Source organism: Bos grunniens, chromosome 12 (genome assembly GCF_055505025.1).
Source record: "Bos grunniens cultivar Pamir isolate PY7600 chromosome 12, Bosgru_T2T1.0, whole genome shotgun sequence".
NCBI lineage: Eukaryota > Metazoa > Chordata > Mammalia > Artiodactyla > Bovidae > Bos > Bos grunniens.
The window spans coordinates 12,296,229-12,311,759 of NC_141176.1; the positions used below are offsets into that span (position 1 = coordinate 12,296,229).

A 15,531-nucleotide genomic window follows, 5' to 3' on the forward strand; every position below is an offset into this window, starting at 1 on the left:
ATGCTGGGAAAACTGTATATCCAAGTTACTGTTAACTATACTGAGTGTACACATGCATGTAAAAACAGACCGTGGTATTTCGGGGACATCAGATATCCTAGAATACACTTTCAAAAATTCCAAATAATTATAATTGCATTCCAGTTTGATAGCTGTTTCAGTTATTTATCAACTTCAAAACTAACAGGTCCAACTTAAATAAGGATATCCATAAATTCTACTGATGGTCCGAAAGCATACGTTTATAGTCCAAGTACTAAAAATGAACAGCATACCTGATACAGCATGATAGGTTCTATATTGTATCCCAAGGTGTCTGCAAAGTTCTTAGCGATGACTGTTTTTCCACAACCCTACAAATGGACACAATCATTTAAGGGATAAGTCAAAACAACCCAAAGTCAGGAAACAGAAGTTTGCAGTACGGCTGCCAGTCTTACTTTTCCTCCAATTAAGCATATGTCCTTAACCATGTGAGACTGCATCATTTCAGCAAGTAGTTGTTTATGGCTCCAGGTTTGTATAAAATGGTCCGATGTACAAGGCTGACTTAATGGCCTAGTCCCAGCTGGTACCTACAATTAAAAAGAGGTAAATGTAATATGCATATTTTTCTAAAAATATTAGTAAATGAAAGCATACAACTGCCATTTAAAATTTCAAATAATTTCCTGCTCAATTCAATTATATAGTGTTTTAGATATTTCAGGAGAGTAGCAATTTTCTCAAGCACAGATCTGATGATCATTTTCATCAAACTTCCAAGTCAATAATCCCTCTAAAATTAAAGCCCATGCTGTCAGACATTTTCATGAGAATCAAGTAATTTTCATGCTATTTATAACTCATAATAACAATGCACTGCTTGAGAATGAAGGTTTTTGCTCAAATTTCAGTTATAAGGACAGAATTTAAAATCAGCCAACTGGGATTCTCCAAAATCACCAAAGATCTGATTTCCAAACTATCCACAAATCTTTTCCCATTTTTATTTTTAGTTTACCACTCACAGGCAGCTATTCTTAAAACCTCCTCCCGTCCTTCACACCTACTTCGTTTTATTTCCTATCTCCTCCTTATTAAAGTGTTAGTACACTGCAGGCACTCAGCAGATTCCAAAACAGAGCCCAGCTCATGGTAGACATATTCAATATTTTGTTTGATGACTGAATAAATACAATTACATGAATAAGTATTGGGTTGGCCAAAAAGTTTGCTCAGGTTTTTCTGTACCATCTTATGGAAAAACCTGGACAAACTTTTGGCCAACCTAATATTATTACTATTACATTAAAACAAACAAAAAAGTCTATCATGAAAATTCGCTCTGTCCTAACATAAGAAGGCAAGCGTTTACTCTTTCCTACATTCACTTACAATTTCATTAAGTCAGTATTTTTCAAGCTGTGTATTCTAGTGTCAGCTTCCTATCACCTCTTGGGATTCGCAGGACCCTCAAAGAAAGGGTTAGAAAAAAGCAGGCAGAGAAAGCAGATGGAGCTCTGTGACCAAATACCATTCCCTCCTCTAAAAACTGTTCACCTACAATAGCTCCCCTTTCAACCGCTTCCTATAGCTGACAGATATTTTATTTGAAAAGGGTAATCCTTAGTTCTGGGATTCCCTGTACCTAAGACAGTAAAGAATCCATTTGCAATCCAGGAGACCCGGGTTCGATCCCTGGGTCAGGAAGATACCCTGGAGAAGGGCATGGCTACCCACTCCAGTATTCTTGCCTGGAGAATTCCAGGGACAGAGGAGCCGTGTGGGCTACAGTCCTTGGGGTCTCAATCCTCAGCTGTGAAATCTTTGAAAACATATTTTCAAACTATTTCTTATCAAGGACTTAGAACACAAAATGCTTTCATTAATAAACACTGTATTTGATTTCCCAGAGGCTGACTGGTTTTTGATGAAAAGCTATCCCTATGTTTCTCCTAAATTTTTCCAGTTTACAAATTTTTTTACAGAGTTTACGACTGGATACATAAATACACAGATACAGACATATATATGTGACACTATGGAACCAAAGACTTATGAACAGATTATAAATTCAATTTAGGTTAAAAAAAAATGTCCAGTACTAACCAGAACCTGTGTGGTTAATACAGGCAATCTTAGAAAGTACAAACCTTGATTCATTCATTACCTTGATGGTCACCTCTTTTTCTGCAATCCGGATGGTCACAGAAGCTTGGAAGACATTGTTTTCGGTCGTCCTTTCCACTCTCACAATCTTCTCAGGAAGCACAGATCTTCTTGAATCCTCGAGTTCAAAGCGCTATAAAATGACCAGAAAAACATATAATTTACTTTTTATTTTAGTATTAATGTTGGATATCTGGAAATGTCCATCTTAATTAAAACTAAAAGTCATTCAGTGTTATAAAAATAAAGGCAAAAAAATTAATGAGAATATTTTCCCCCTATTTTTGCAGATACCATTCATTCTACTTAAGCCAATTACTAAAGATGACCTGAAAATAGTCCCTGAGGCTGCTGCTGCTGCTAAGTCACTTCAGTCATGTCCGACTCTGTGCAACCCCATAGATGACAGCCCACCAGGCTCCCCCGTCCCTGGGATTCTCCAGGCAAGAACACTGGAGTGGGTTGCCATTTCCTTCTCCAATGCATGAAAGTGAAAAGTGAAAGTGAAGTCGCTCAGTCGTATGCGACCCTCAGCGACCCCATGGACTGCAGCCTACCAGGCTCCTCCATCCATGGGATTTTCCAGGCAAGAGTACTGGAGTGGGGTGCCACTGCCTTCTCCGGAAAATAGGCCCTAAAATTTACTAAATACCAAGGAATAGAATGATCTGACAGAAGTTTTCAGTCTACAATTCCTGATAATCAAAGGTTCCAGCTTCCTAGAAAAGGATGATGTGACTCTTGAAAACATGCTTAAAGTAAATTATAACAAGGGCTGTATCAGTTGATTTCTTAAATCAACAGAAGTTAACAGCTGCCTGAAATTGAGAAAAATAGAACCTCCTGGACACCATCCTGCTGACTGCCTGTATGGTTAGTTTAACTGGTTATGATAAAGTATAACAATCAATCTTCTATGGTATCTGATATACTGCCTTCCACAACACAGGTTCTCAATCTTGCCAGACTGGACCTAAAACGCCCGGACCACTGATTCTTTTTCCATGTAGGCCAGTGATCAAGGTTCTAACACTAGGTTAAACTCTCTAATCCCAGCTGATTATATAAAAAACGCATACAGAACACAAGTAAGTATATGCAACATGAGGATACTAATTAAGAATTAATTAAATCCTATGCCCATTTAACAGCAGCATATTCAATATGAAAGGCTTAACTCATTTTTAGCATTAAACAGGCAGAAATTATTCCCCACAAATCCTACAATACTTACAGAACACGATCACTATAGCAAAAGAGTTGAAACCCAATGAAAGAACAGATCACTGCCTATTCAACAGAATGATTCAATTCTAGAAAATAGAGTCTGGGGAAGAAAATTATCTTCAGTTTCAACATTTTAAACACAACAGCCCAGTTCACGTCCTCATTTCAATGTCTTAAGTACCCAAGACAATCATTCCTTTCTCCATCCTAAGAAAAACTGTTTATTTGTGCTACCACAGAAAACATAAGTTTTATACTTTACACAATTTATATATGCAAATTCCCCTGGTGTCACACAGTTTGATAGGAAGAGCTTCCATGTTGTAGACAATTAACAATCATTGACTCCTTAATTTCATCAAAAAGAGAAAAAGAAAAAGTTACATTGTATTTTAAGGAAGTTTAATAGAAAAGGAGTAAAGCCTTAGCCAAGTAATTACATTCATTAGAATCTGGAACTCAGACTCATAAAATTCTAAAACAATACATTTATGAGCTTAAAGCCATGCTTTTATTCCAGCCATAGTAATGACAGTTTTAACTTGACATAGGGTTGATGTCAGAGCATTTATATTCCAGAAAGGAACTAATGCCTTGAACACTTGCTATACTTGTTACATCCTCATAAATAATGCAAACTAAAATATTTCGGTAGAATAAAAATAGCAGGCTAGAATACACTAAAATAGTTCAAGAACTGAAGTTGCAAGGTGAGTTACCATTTGCTGGCATAGGAAATTTAAAGATTGTTGATCAAAAAGGAAATAGAGGAATAAAATAGATATATAATTCTTCACAAAATTAAGGCAAGAAAAGACAATCACTTTTTCTCCTCTTACATAAGTAACAAAATTCCCCTTTTTCCATTTTTTTTTAAATTCTACAATCAGATTTGAAATTATTTCTGTTTGTAATATGGACTCTCAATCAGTATTCTATGTTCCCCTTTAATTATAAAGGTCCAGATAAAGGCCAAACAAAATGAAGCAACACTGACTATCTTCTTTAGAAAACTCAACTCTTTAAAGGCATTGTATAACTTTATAGAATTTGTATGACTAATTCTGAAATTAGAGACCAGAAACACATCAAACTGATACCTTTGTAAAAATGAAGACCTTCGTTCATAAGACTTATCTAGACACTTATCAATACCCTCTCTTGCTTGTGTCACAAAAGCTTATATTGCTTCATTTTATCAGAACTGATATTTTCTTCTATTCCATGTACCCTTGTTCCCACGGCACTGAACTTTGTGCTGATGTGCAGCTGGGAGCTCACCTGTAAATACAGGCTTTTTTTCTCAGACATTAGGTATGCTATTTCAATGACGGATGCCAAGGTAGCACAGATGTTAATTAAACCAAAGGTGAGTTCTAGGACTTCTCTGGTGGCCCAGTGGGTAAGAAACTGCCTGCCATTCCAGAGGTCACGGGTTCGGCCCCTGGTCTGGGGAGATTCCACACGCTGCGGAGCAACTAAGCCTGTGCACCACGACCGCTGACGTTCTAGTGCACTAAGGCTCTCACGCGCCCGAGAGCCTGTGCTGGGCAACGAGAGAAGCCGCCACAGTGAGAAGCCCACGCACTGCAACCAGAGAGCAGCCCCCGCTCGCCACAACTAGAGGAGCCTGAGCAGAAACAAGAGGACCCAGCGCAGCCAAAGAGAAAAAAACTCTCTGAATCTTAGAGTGAACTATACAGTCAAACTGGTAGTTTCCCGACTCCCTGAGCCTATGAATTAATTTCCCCATTTCCAAATGGTTCTCCATTATCTCTTTAACCTCCTTCTATTTCCCCCTCTCTCCCACCCCCACTCCCTCACCCCTTCTCACACACACAGAAAACCCCTTTCTTTCACCAGTGGCTGCTATTTCACACTCTCAGGCCTGCGTCTCTCTCTTCTGTCTCCTCCACTTTCCTTTGTCTCTTTATTGACCATTGTTTTCCCCTTGCTTCTTCTTGTTTTTCCTTAAGATTCTGCTAATAACTATACATTCTAGCATTTATGAGGATACAGCTTTTTGTTATTTTTATTTTGCTATTATTATTATTGACATCACCAATCAATGAAAACACTACTTCTTGGACTAGCTGATATACAAAATAAAATCCCACTTAAGTAATTAGAATCTACTGTTCCACTCTTCTGAGCCCCTCTCACTAATACTAGCTGCAGAGAGTACTTCCATATTCCCAAAGACCCCTGTGTATGTTCTGGGATAAGGCAGAATAAATACAGTTCAAGTATCTCTGTTTTTTTGGCCGCACAGTGCAGCATGTGGGTATCTTACTTCCCTGCACTGGGGGTGTGAAGCCCTAACCCCTGGACCATTAAGGAAGTCCCCAAATACTATTCCATATGTCAAATCCTGGGGCGTGTACACATGACCACAACTGCCAAGTGTTCACATTGTACCTGCTTCTTAGAAATCTATATGCCTTGAGTCAAACTGTGTAAGAAAAACAAAAACGTCCTTCATAAAAGGGAATTATTTGGGGTGAGTCAATGACTCTACCAATAATTAGCTTAGAGTGGCCAAGACCTGAGATAATGTTAGTGTGAAAATAAATAATGATAGTAAATTATAACCCACTGAATGAAATAGGGATCCATAAGTCCATATTGATATAAATGAATAAATAAGTATGTCATGGAGAAGAAAAGCTCTTCCTTAGTGTAGAGTGCCTGCTAATAAATGCAGAAGGAATATTTACTCCCCATTACTGTCAAGCCAGCACCTGCACGTCTGGAAAAGAGGAGAAGAAAAGACACAGGAAAGAAAGAAAGGAGGAGACACAAAAGTAGGAAAAAAGGGTAAGAGAGAGATGAGAAGGGAAAAGAAGGCACAGGAAGAGAACACGGGAAAGGTAAGAAAGAAAGTGAAGCAGACACTTACTTTTAAAACCCCTTGCACAGCCATCTTCCCTTCATGGCCCAGTAACACAGTGTACGGGTAAAGCCACTGGAGCGCGTGTTGGATTGACATCATAGGAAAGGAGTCCTATTTGGGACGGAAAACACATGGGAATGAAGGACATCTACAACCATCACAAAAAGTGTAGCTGAAACATACATGTGACATTGAAATTGCATCATAAACGATAGCCAGCAAGTGTCTCACATTCTCAAGAAGTCCACAAAAGCAAATATCCATAGTTTCCTCTTCTCTCCCTGGCCTGCACCCTTTCCCTGGTAAACTCGCCCACTCTCATCTTTCAGCTACTGACGGTGTGTCTCCATCCCTACTCTTGACAAGTCTCTTCAGCTCTAGATCTAAGCTCCCAACTGTCTGTGAGATGTGACTCTATGGGTGTCCCACAGACTCCCATTCAGCATGTCCAAAGATTATGTGTTTGGCACATTTCTCTACCCCACTCATCCCAAAGTACCTTCTCTTTTCCCCTTACTCCTAACCTTGGTGGACCTCATGCACATACTCCTGGCTTCACTGTTACAACTACAAAGTTACAAAGTGTTCATGCTCAGTCACTTCAGTTGTGTCCAACTCTTTGCAACCACAAGGACTGTAGCCCACCACGTTCCTCTGTCCATGCAATTCTCCAGGCAGAAATACTGGAGTGGGTTTGCCATTCCCTTCTCCGGGGATCTCCCCAACCCAGGGACTGAACCTACGTCTTCTTTGTCTCATCAGCAGACAGGTTCTTTACCACTAGCGCCACCTGGGAAGCCCATATAAGTCACTGTTGTAACTACAAAGTCAGGAAGTGTTTTCATCCTCAAATTCTTCACCCCAAACTGCTTTCCCAAATAGGTTTCAGTTCAGTTCAGTTCACTCTCTCAGTCGTGTCCGACTCTTTGCGACCCCATGAATCGCAGCACGCCAGGCCTCCCTGTCCATCACCAACTCCCGGAGTTCACTCAGACTCACGTCCATCGAGTCAGTGATGCCATCCAGCCATCTCATCCTCTGTTGTCCCCTTCTCCTCCTGCCCACAATCCCTCCCAGCATCAGAGTCTTTTCTGATGAGTCAACTCTTCGCATGAGGTGGCCAAAGTACTGGAGTTTCAGCTTTAGCATCATGCCTTCCAAAGAAATCCCAGGGCTGATCTCCTTCAGAATGGACTGGTTGGATCTCCTTGCAGTCCAAGGGACTCTCAAGAGTCTTCTCCAACACCACAGTTCAAAAGCATCAATTCTTCGGTGCTCAGCCTTCTTCCCAGTCCAACTCTCACATCTATACATGACCACAGGAAAAAGCACAGCCTTGACTAGACGGACCTTTGTTGGCAAAGTAATGTCTCTGCTTTTCACTATGCTATCTAGGTTGGTCATAACTTTCCTTCCAAGGAGTAAGTGTCTTTTAATTTCATGGCTGCAGTCACCATCTGCAGTGATTTTGGAGCCCCCCAAAATAAAGTCTGATACTGTTTCCACTGTTTCCCCATCTATTTCCCATGAAGTGGTGGGACCGGATGCCATGATCTTCGTTTTCTGAATGTTGAGCTTTAAGCCAACTTTTTCACTCTCCACTTTCACTTTCATCAAGAGGCTTTTTAGTTCCTCTTCACTTTCTGCCATAAGGGTAGTGTCATCTGCATATCTGAGGTTATTGATATTTCTCCCGGCAATCTTGATTCCAGCTTGTGTTTCTTCCAGTCCAGCATTTCTCATGATGTACTCTGCATAGAAGTTAAATAAGCAGGGTGACAATATACAGCCTTGATGTACTCCTTTTCCTATTTGGAACCAAATGGGTTTACCTTACTTTAAAAAGTCTGTTTAATTAGGGCAACGAGAGAAATTTCAATATAAGCTGCCTATTAGATGACATTATGGAACTATTGTTGATATGCAGAGAGGTGTGATAGTACGTGTCCTGGTTATGTATTAATAGAAGAATGTTCTAATTCTTAGAACTGCATATTGAAGTAGTTAAGAATACTGACTGCAATTGACTTTCAGAATTGTTTAGGTAAAAAAGAGAAAGTGTAAACAAAAGCAGTAATAATGTTAAAAATTGGTGAATCTACTTAATGGGATTATAGTTTTATGTTTGGCTATTTTTGAACTTTTTTTTTTTTTGGATTTGAGAATTGTCAAAGTAAAAAGTTCCAAGGAAAAAACAGTAAGAATTAAAATTAGAAGACATGAAAAATATGGAGGGAAAATGTTGCTCCAAATGTTGGTACGCACGCATGTGCAAAGTCCCTTCAGTCGTGTCTGACTCTTTGCAACCCTATGAACTGTAGCCTGCCAAGCTCCTCTGTGCATGGAATTCTCCAGGCAAGAATACTGGAGTGGGTTGCGTGCCCTCCTCCAGCAGACCTTCCCAGCCAGCTTCTCTTGTGTCTCCTGCACTGGCAGGCAGGTTGTTCTTTTTCACTAGTGCCACGTGGAAGTCACCCCAGGTATTTCGAACGGTGTAAATGATTCATGGGAAACCTAACTCACTGACTTTCAGGAAATGAGAAAAATAAGAAGCAACATGAGATTAAAAATAAGTCTCTTGTCTCAGTGTTCCTGTGCATCCCATGCACCCCCACCCCACCTTGCTGCCAACAGAGGTGTCTTCCTCCTACAGATACCTGATTGTCGCACATCCCATCTACTTAATAATGTCTAACAGGCCACTTCTTCCACATCATAAAATCCAGACAACCTCACTCACCATGCAAAACACTTGTGACAACAAGGTCCTCACATCTCTCTTCACCACACACATTTGCTCTAGTGACACAATTTATTACCATTCTCCAAACACACCAAGCCCTCTGGTGAATCAGCACCTCTGCCTGTGCTGTGCCCTCTGCCTTCCCATCACACCAGACGCCACCGTCATGACCTTCATGAAAGCGCAGTGGAGGACGTCTATGCTCCACCAAAGCCCCCATCCGGTTCCTCCTTCCTGTCTCCCTGCTTGCTCTTTCGGCAGCCAGCTGCTGCAGGTCTTTGAAAGAAGATTGCCCTTGAGTTCCTGGAGCCAGCTTGGCTCCCAGGGTGGGAGAGCAGCTAGTGCCTGGGAACATGTGGCCCCGGGGACAACACTAACCAGGGACCGATGGCGCTGGAGTGTGAAAGCCCTAGCTCGCCTACCTCAGGTGAAGCCAGTCGGAGGCCCGAGGTACTCTGCAGCTGACCTCTATGTGGTCGGTTGGAACACCTCCTTCCCTATGTCCAACTTACACCTGAGCTGGAAGTCTACCTTCCCCCCGGCCCTCCCCAACCTCAAGGCTGTACGCTCTTTAAAAGCTCAGAACACATCACTGGTCTCAGTACAGTTTGCTGGGCTGCACAGCAAATTAAACTCAGGCCTTGAAATATTTATAGAAGAATATGACAAGACAAACAGAAATGATTAATCTCCAAGGATTAACTTTTAAATTTTCCTTGCCACATTTGGATATACCAGTCATTAAATTACTTGATACATACCAGGATTTGAACTGCAGCTGGTAAACTATCTAAAGGAAAATCTGGAAGTCCAAGGGTAGAAGATTCTTGGGAACAGAGAGTGGTGGCAAAGGACAAAAGCTGAGAAACTCTAGGGGAAAAAAAGAAGTGGTATTAAATTTTATTCTAATAGTTTCAGTATATAAAATCTGTTAAAGACAAAATAGCTGGGCCAATTTAATTAATCTAAAAAGTTGACATCTACTATTAAATTCTTAAAGAACAGCAGCTCCACATTACATTTCATTCAGAAGCTTGTTAGGTACAGGTAACTGTACCTAATCTCTTAAATCCATCACAATATGTAAGGTTTTACACAACCTGACCCAAAACTACCCTGTCAGTCTTACCTCCTACCCTTCTCAGTCCAAATCCAAACTTTGGCCACTGAGAGCTTTTCATGTTTTCAAGAATAAAGCACACTCACTCATAACCCATGCCTTTAAAAAATTTCTTAGAATTCCTTAATTCCATTCTCTATCAGTCAAAAGCCTACTCATTCTTTAAGATCTACATCAAATGCCAATGCCTCTGCAAAGACCTTGTACAGTTCCAGCCCCAACACTTTGAAATTATGGCCCTTACCACACTATGTTAAAGAAAAATATTTATACACATATCTTTAAACACTACTGGATCTTGAAATTCTTGTCATCAAAGTTCATGTCTTATTAACGCATTAACTTTATCATTAGCACATGTACCACAGCTGCTGAAAAGCTCTTCAAATGGTTGCTGAATGAATGAATCAGTTGATCAATGAATGGGCAAAACAAGTTCAATGTTAAGAATCCAGAATTTATATATACATATAAGCTATTTATACACACAAATATACATATTTATGTGTGTTTACATATAAATTTTATATATAAACATATTATTTTTATGTTTAATATAACATGCTTCATATAGCATATGTTAATGGTATAAATTATTATGTTAATATGTTATAAATATCGATTTATATATAAATAGCTGCTGCTGCTGCTAAGTCGCTTCAGTCGTGTCCGACTCTGTACGACCCCAGAGACGACAGCCCACCAGGCTCCCCCGTCCCTGGGATTCTCCAGGCAAGAACACTGGAGTGGGTTGCCATTTCCTTCTCCAATGCATGAAAGTGAAAAGTGAAAGGGAAGTCGCTCAGTCGTGTCCGACTCTCAGCAACCCCATGGACTGCAGCCCACCAGGCCCCTCCGTCCATGGGATTTTCCAGGCAAGAGTACTGGAGTGGGGTGCCATTGCCTTCTCCATATAAATAGTTAGCATATATATATATTCGGAGAAGGCAATGGCACCCCACTCCAGTGTTCTTGCCTGGAGAATCCCAGGGACGGGGGAGCCTGGTGGGCTGCCGTCTCTGGGGTCGCACAGAGTCGGACACGACTGAAGCGACTTAGCAGCAGCATATATATATATATATATATATACACACACACACACACACACACACACACATATAGATCTATCTATATGTATATCTGAAATACTTACTTTTCAGTAGGAACATTGGCTCCAACTGAATATAACAGTTTAAGTTGGTCCTAAAATAGCACAGGAACATACCAAATTGATTAATAAGGACTGTAACATATTAAATGCAAATACTTAGAGACATAATTCAACCTTTTAATCAAGCAAACACTAAGCAATCAATAGCAAAAAATCGTTTTCTGATACATGTCATTTTTCTAAAAGAAAAGTAACTTTTTCTTCCTAGTTTTCAGAGATTTTCTTTACCTTTGTATCCATTTCACTTTCCAGTAACTACTGAGGGGGACAACTACAAACATAGTAACATTTTTATAGTAACTGAATTAATTATAAATAGGAGAGACGTTTTAAAAATAAACCACCCTTAAGGAGAGAGGGGAAAGCCAGGGGAGGGGATGAAGAGGTACAAACTACCATGTATAAAACAAATAAGCTACAAGCACAAGGAATATGGGTTCTTTACTGTCTGAGCCACCAGGGAAGTCCAAGAATACTGGAGTAGGTAGCCTATCCCTTCTCCAGGGGATCTTCCTGACCCAGGAATCGAACTGGGGTCTCCTGCATTGCAGGCAGATTCTTTACCAGCTGAGCTATCAGGGACACCCACAAAGAACACAGCCAATATTTTATAATAACTTTAAATGAAGTATAATCTATGAAAATATTGAATCACTAAGATGAACACCTGAAACTAATATAATATTGCAAATAAATTATATTTCAATCAAAATTAAATAAAAATTTAAAAACAAATTATCCCTGTTCCTACTTACCTTGAAGGGAAGATAATAAATATCTCTGGCTTGAAATCGAGACCGGAGTGGGGGATCTAATGGATTCCCAGAGTACCTGGGCACTGGCAAGCCCAAGGCAATGACTCGGAAATTTTCATTAACTCGGACAATCTTCCAAGCATCCAATTCTGTTTTGGTATGATCCTAAAAGAGTAAGAAAGCACAAGTTACTGCATGGCAATACAGACCACACTTGCAGGAGCCGAGCTAAGGGATTTAGCCCCTGACTGCTGAGTAAACTGTACTAGAGAACCCTCCTGAAGCCAAATTGTCAAGGATGGGAGTAAAGTGGAATCAGGAAGAGGGTACCAGGGAAGGCTTGCAAAATGAAGACTGGCATTTGAAAGGAGAAGCAGTGAATGCATTGAGGCACAAAGGCAATGTGGATCAGATCTCTAAGTTCTACTTGGTCAACAGAGAGGAATAATCAGGAGAGCAAGAAAAATAAACTGAGTCCAGCCAGAAGTCAACAAGGAGCACTTCCGCAAGGACAGACCACCAGCAGGGCAAAGGCTGTCCGGGGGCTTTCAACAGATAAACGTGTTTACGGACGCATCTCTACCAAGCTATAGTAACAGTGACAAGTAACATTTAAAAAAATTTAATACATGGTAAGCACTTTCCATGAATTTTTCTCATTTAATTTTCACCAGAATCCAAACAGACACAATTCCTGATGTTCAAAACAGTGACATAACTTGCCCACATTCCTGCATCCAGGACATGATGGGGCTGAGACTGGAAACAAAAGGAAACACGTGACTTTGGAGTCACAAATGCCGACTCCAGGGCACATTCTAGCTAGGTGACCAAAAGCCTGTTATTATACCCCTGAGTCTCACTTTTCTCATCTGTAAAGAGGAAACAATACCACCGATATTATTACAGCTGTTATGAAAGTTAAATGTGATCACGCCTGTAAAAGTAACTGGTCCTGTTATCTTCCTTCTCTGCCTGACCCTCCCAGGGCTCTTCACTGTTCTTCAGCCTTTGAAGAGCCACCCCCCAACCCCACCACCCCGGTCCCTTGCTGTTGCCCTCTTTATACCTTCTTGTATGGCAACATTTAAAGACTTCATTCCACTTAACTGTTAACAAAGTCATTGAGCACCTACCCCGTGCCAGGCAATGTTCTGAAGTTTGAGATAATAACAGTGACAAAACTCCTAACCTACTGAAAGTTATAATCTAGTAGATGGAAGCAGAGGGTAAAGAATCTGCCTGCAGTGCAGAAGACCCAGGTTGGACCCCTGGGTCGGGAAGATCCCCAGGAGAAGGGCATGGCAACCCACTCCAGTATTCTTGACTGGAGAATCCCACAGACAGAGGAGCCTGGCAGGCTACAGTCCATGGGATTGCACTGAGTTGGACGTGACTGAAGTGACATAACACACACACACACGGAGGGAGGCAGACAATGAACTAAAACCGTAAGTAAGTAAATCAAGTAGGATAATTAGATGACTCTGTGGAAAAAAACAGAGCAGAGTAAGGTAGTATGGGGGCAGAAGGCATGTTGCAATATTTAATGAATGGTGAGGGCAGCCTTCCCTGGAATACAGGCAGAACTCGGAGGTGTTGCAGCTGCAGTTCCAGACTACCACAATAAAGTACATATTGCAATGAAGTGAGACACACAAATCCCCTGGTTCTCCAGTTCATGCAAAAGTTACTTTTACACTACACTGTAGCCTATTAAGCATGCAATAGCATTACATCTAAAAATGCACATACCTTAACTTAAAAATATTTTATTGCTAACAAACGCTAACCATCCTCTGAGACGTCAGTGAATAGTAGCCTTTTTGCTGGTAGAGGGTCTTGTCTAAACGTTGATGGCTGCTGACTGACTAGGAGAGTGGTTGCTGAAGGCGGGGGTGGCTGTGGCAATTCCCTAAAACCCTTGGCCAACAAAGATCTGTCTAGTCAAAGCTACGTTTTTTCCAGGAGTTACATATGGATGTGAGTGCTGAACCATAAAGAAGGCTTAGCACCAAAGAACTGATGCTTTTGAACTGTGGTGTTGCAGAAGACTCTTGAGAGTCCCCTGGACTGCAAGGAGATCCAACCAGTCCATCCTAAAGGAAATCAACCCTGAATATTCAACGAAAGGACTGATGCTGAAGCTGAAGCTCCAATACTTTGGCCACCTGATGCAAACAGCCGACTCATTAGAAAAGACCCTGATGCTGGGCAAGATTGAAGGCAGGAGGAGAAGGGGACAACAGAGGATGAGATGGTTGGATGGCAACGCCAACACAATGGACATGAGTTTGAGCAAGCTCCAGGAGATGGTGAAGGACAGGGAAGCCTGGCGAGCTGCAGTCCATGGGGCTGCAGAGTCAGACACAACTAAGCAACTGAGCAACAACAACAAAAGGCCACCATGAAGTCTGCTGCATCAACTGACCCTTTCATGAACAATTTCTCCATAGCATGAGACGCTGTTTGATAGTATTTTACCCACGGTAGAACTTTCCAATTTGGAGTCAGTCCTCTCAAACTCTGCTTTAGCTTTACCAACTAGGTTTATTTTGAAATTCTAAATCCTATGTTTTATAACAACTTTCACAGCATCTTCACCAGGACTCAATTTCATCTCAAGAAACCATTTTCTTTGCTCATCCATAAGAAGCAACTCCTCATCTGTTAAAAGTTTTATCATAAGACTGCAACAATTCAGTCACATCTTTAGGGTCCACTTCTAATTCTGGTTTTCTTGCTCTTTCTATCATGTCTGCAGTTACTTCTTTCCCTGAAGACCTGACCCTCTCAAAGTCATCCATGAGAGTTGGAATTAAGTTGTTTTTTTTTTTTAATCAAACTATTGGGAGTTTTTCGCTTTCTTCTTCTTTTGAAAAATATTTATGTATCATTCATTCATTCATTCATTTGGCTGCACTGGGTCTTAGCTGCAGCACGTGGGATCTTTTACTTGTGACAGGCAGGATCCCCAGTTATGGCACGTGGGATCCAGTTCCCCGACCAGGGATCAAACCCACCCTCCTTGCCCTGGGAGTGCGAAGCCCCAGCCACTGGACTGTGAGGGAAGGCCCCTTCCAATCTCCTCTTAATCTTGATATTTTGACCTCTTCCTATGAACCATCAGTCAGTTCAGTCACTCAGCTGTGTTCACTATGTCAGGTTCACTATGAACCATAAGTGTCTCCTTAATGTGGCATCTGTAACAGCAAATCCTTTCCAGAAGGTTTTCAATTTACTTTGCCCACATCTGTCAGAGGAGTTACTGTGGCAGCTAGAGCCTTACAAAATGCATTTCCTAAAAAATAAGACTTGAAAGTCGAAATTACTCCTTGACCCATGGGCTGCCGACCAAATGCTGTGAACATGAATTTCATTGTACATCTCCATCGGAGCTCTTGGACAACCAGGCACATTGTCTATGAACAGTAATATTCTGAAAGCTTTTTTTTTTCTGAGAAGTAGGTC

General features: G+C 41.0%; 1 protein-coding gene across 3 annotated transcripts in view; it reads right to left on the minus strand.

The window, feature by feature from the left end:
- VWA8 (von Willebrand factor A domain containing 8) overlaps window positions 1-15,531 on the minus strand; it is a 390,356-nt gene that overhangs the window by 313,031 nt on the left and 61,794 nt on the right. For all 3 annotated transcript variants that reach the window (XR_015137814.1, XM_086328813.1, XM_086328812.1), the window contains 7 exons: window positions 12,061-12,225; window positions 11,288-11,337; window positions 9,776-9,884; window positions 6,278-6,382; window positions 2,153-2,284; window positions 441-575; window positions 276-353 (listed from right to left, as the gene is read on the minus strand). Coding sequence is in view for 2 of the 3 variants with exons in the window: in XM_086328813.1 (XP_086184939.1) it covers window positions 276-353; window positions 441-575; window positions 2,153-2,284; window positions 6,278-6,382; window positions 9,776-9,884; window positions 11,288-11,337; window positions 12,061-12,225 (774 nt within the window). In the remaining variant the exon portion in view is untranslated. The remainder of the gene's footprint in view (window positions 1-275; window positions 354-440; window positions 576-2,152; window positions 2,285-6,277; window positions 6,383-9,775; window positions 9,885-11,287; window positions 11,338-12,060; window positions 12,226-15,531) is intronic.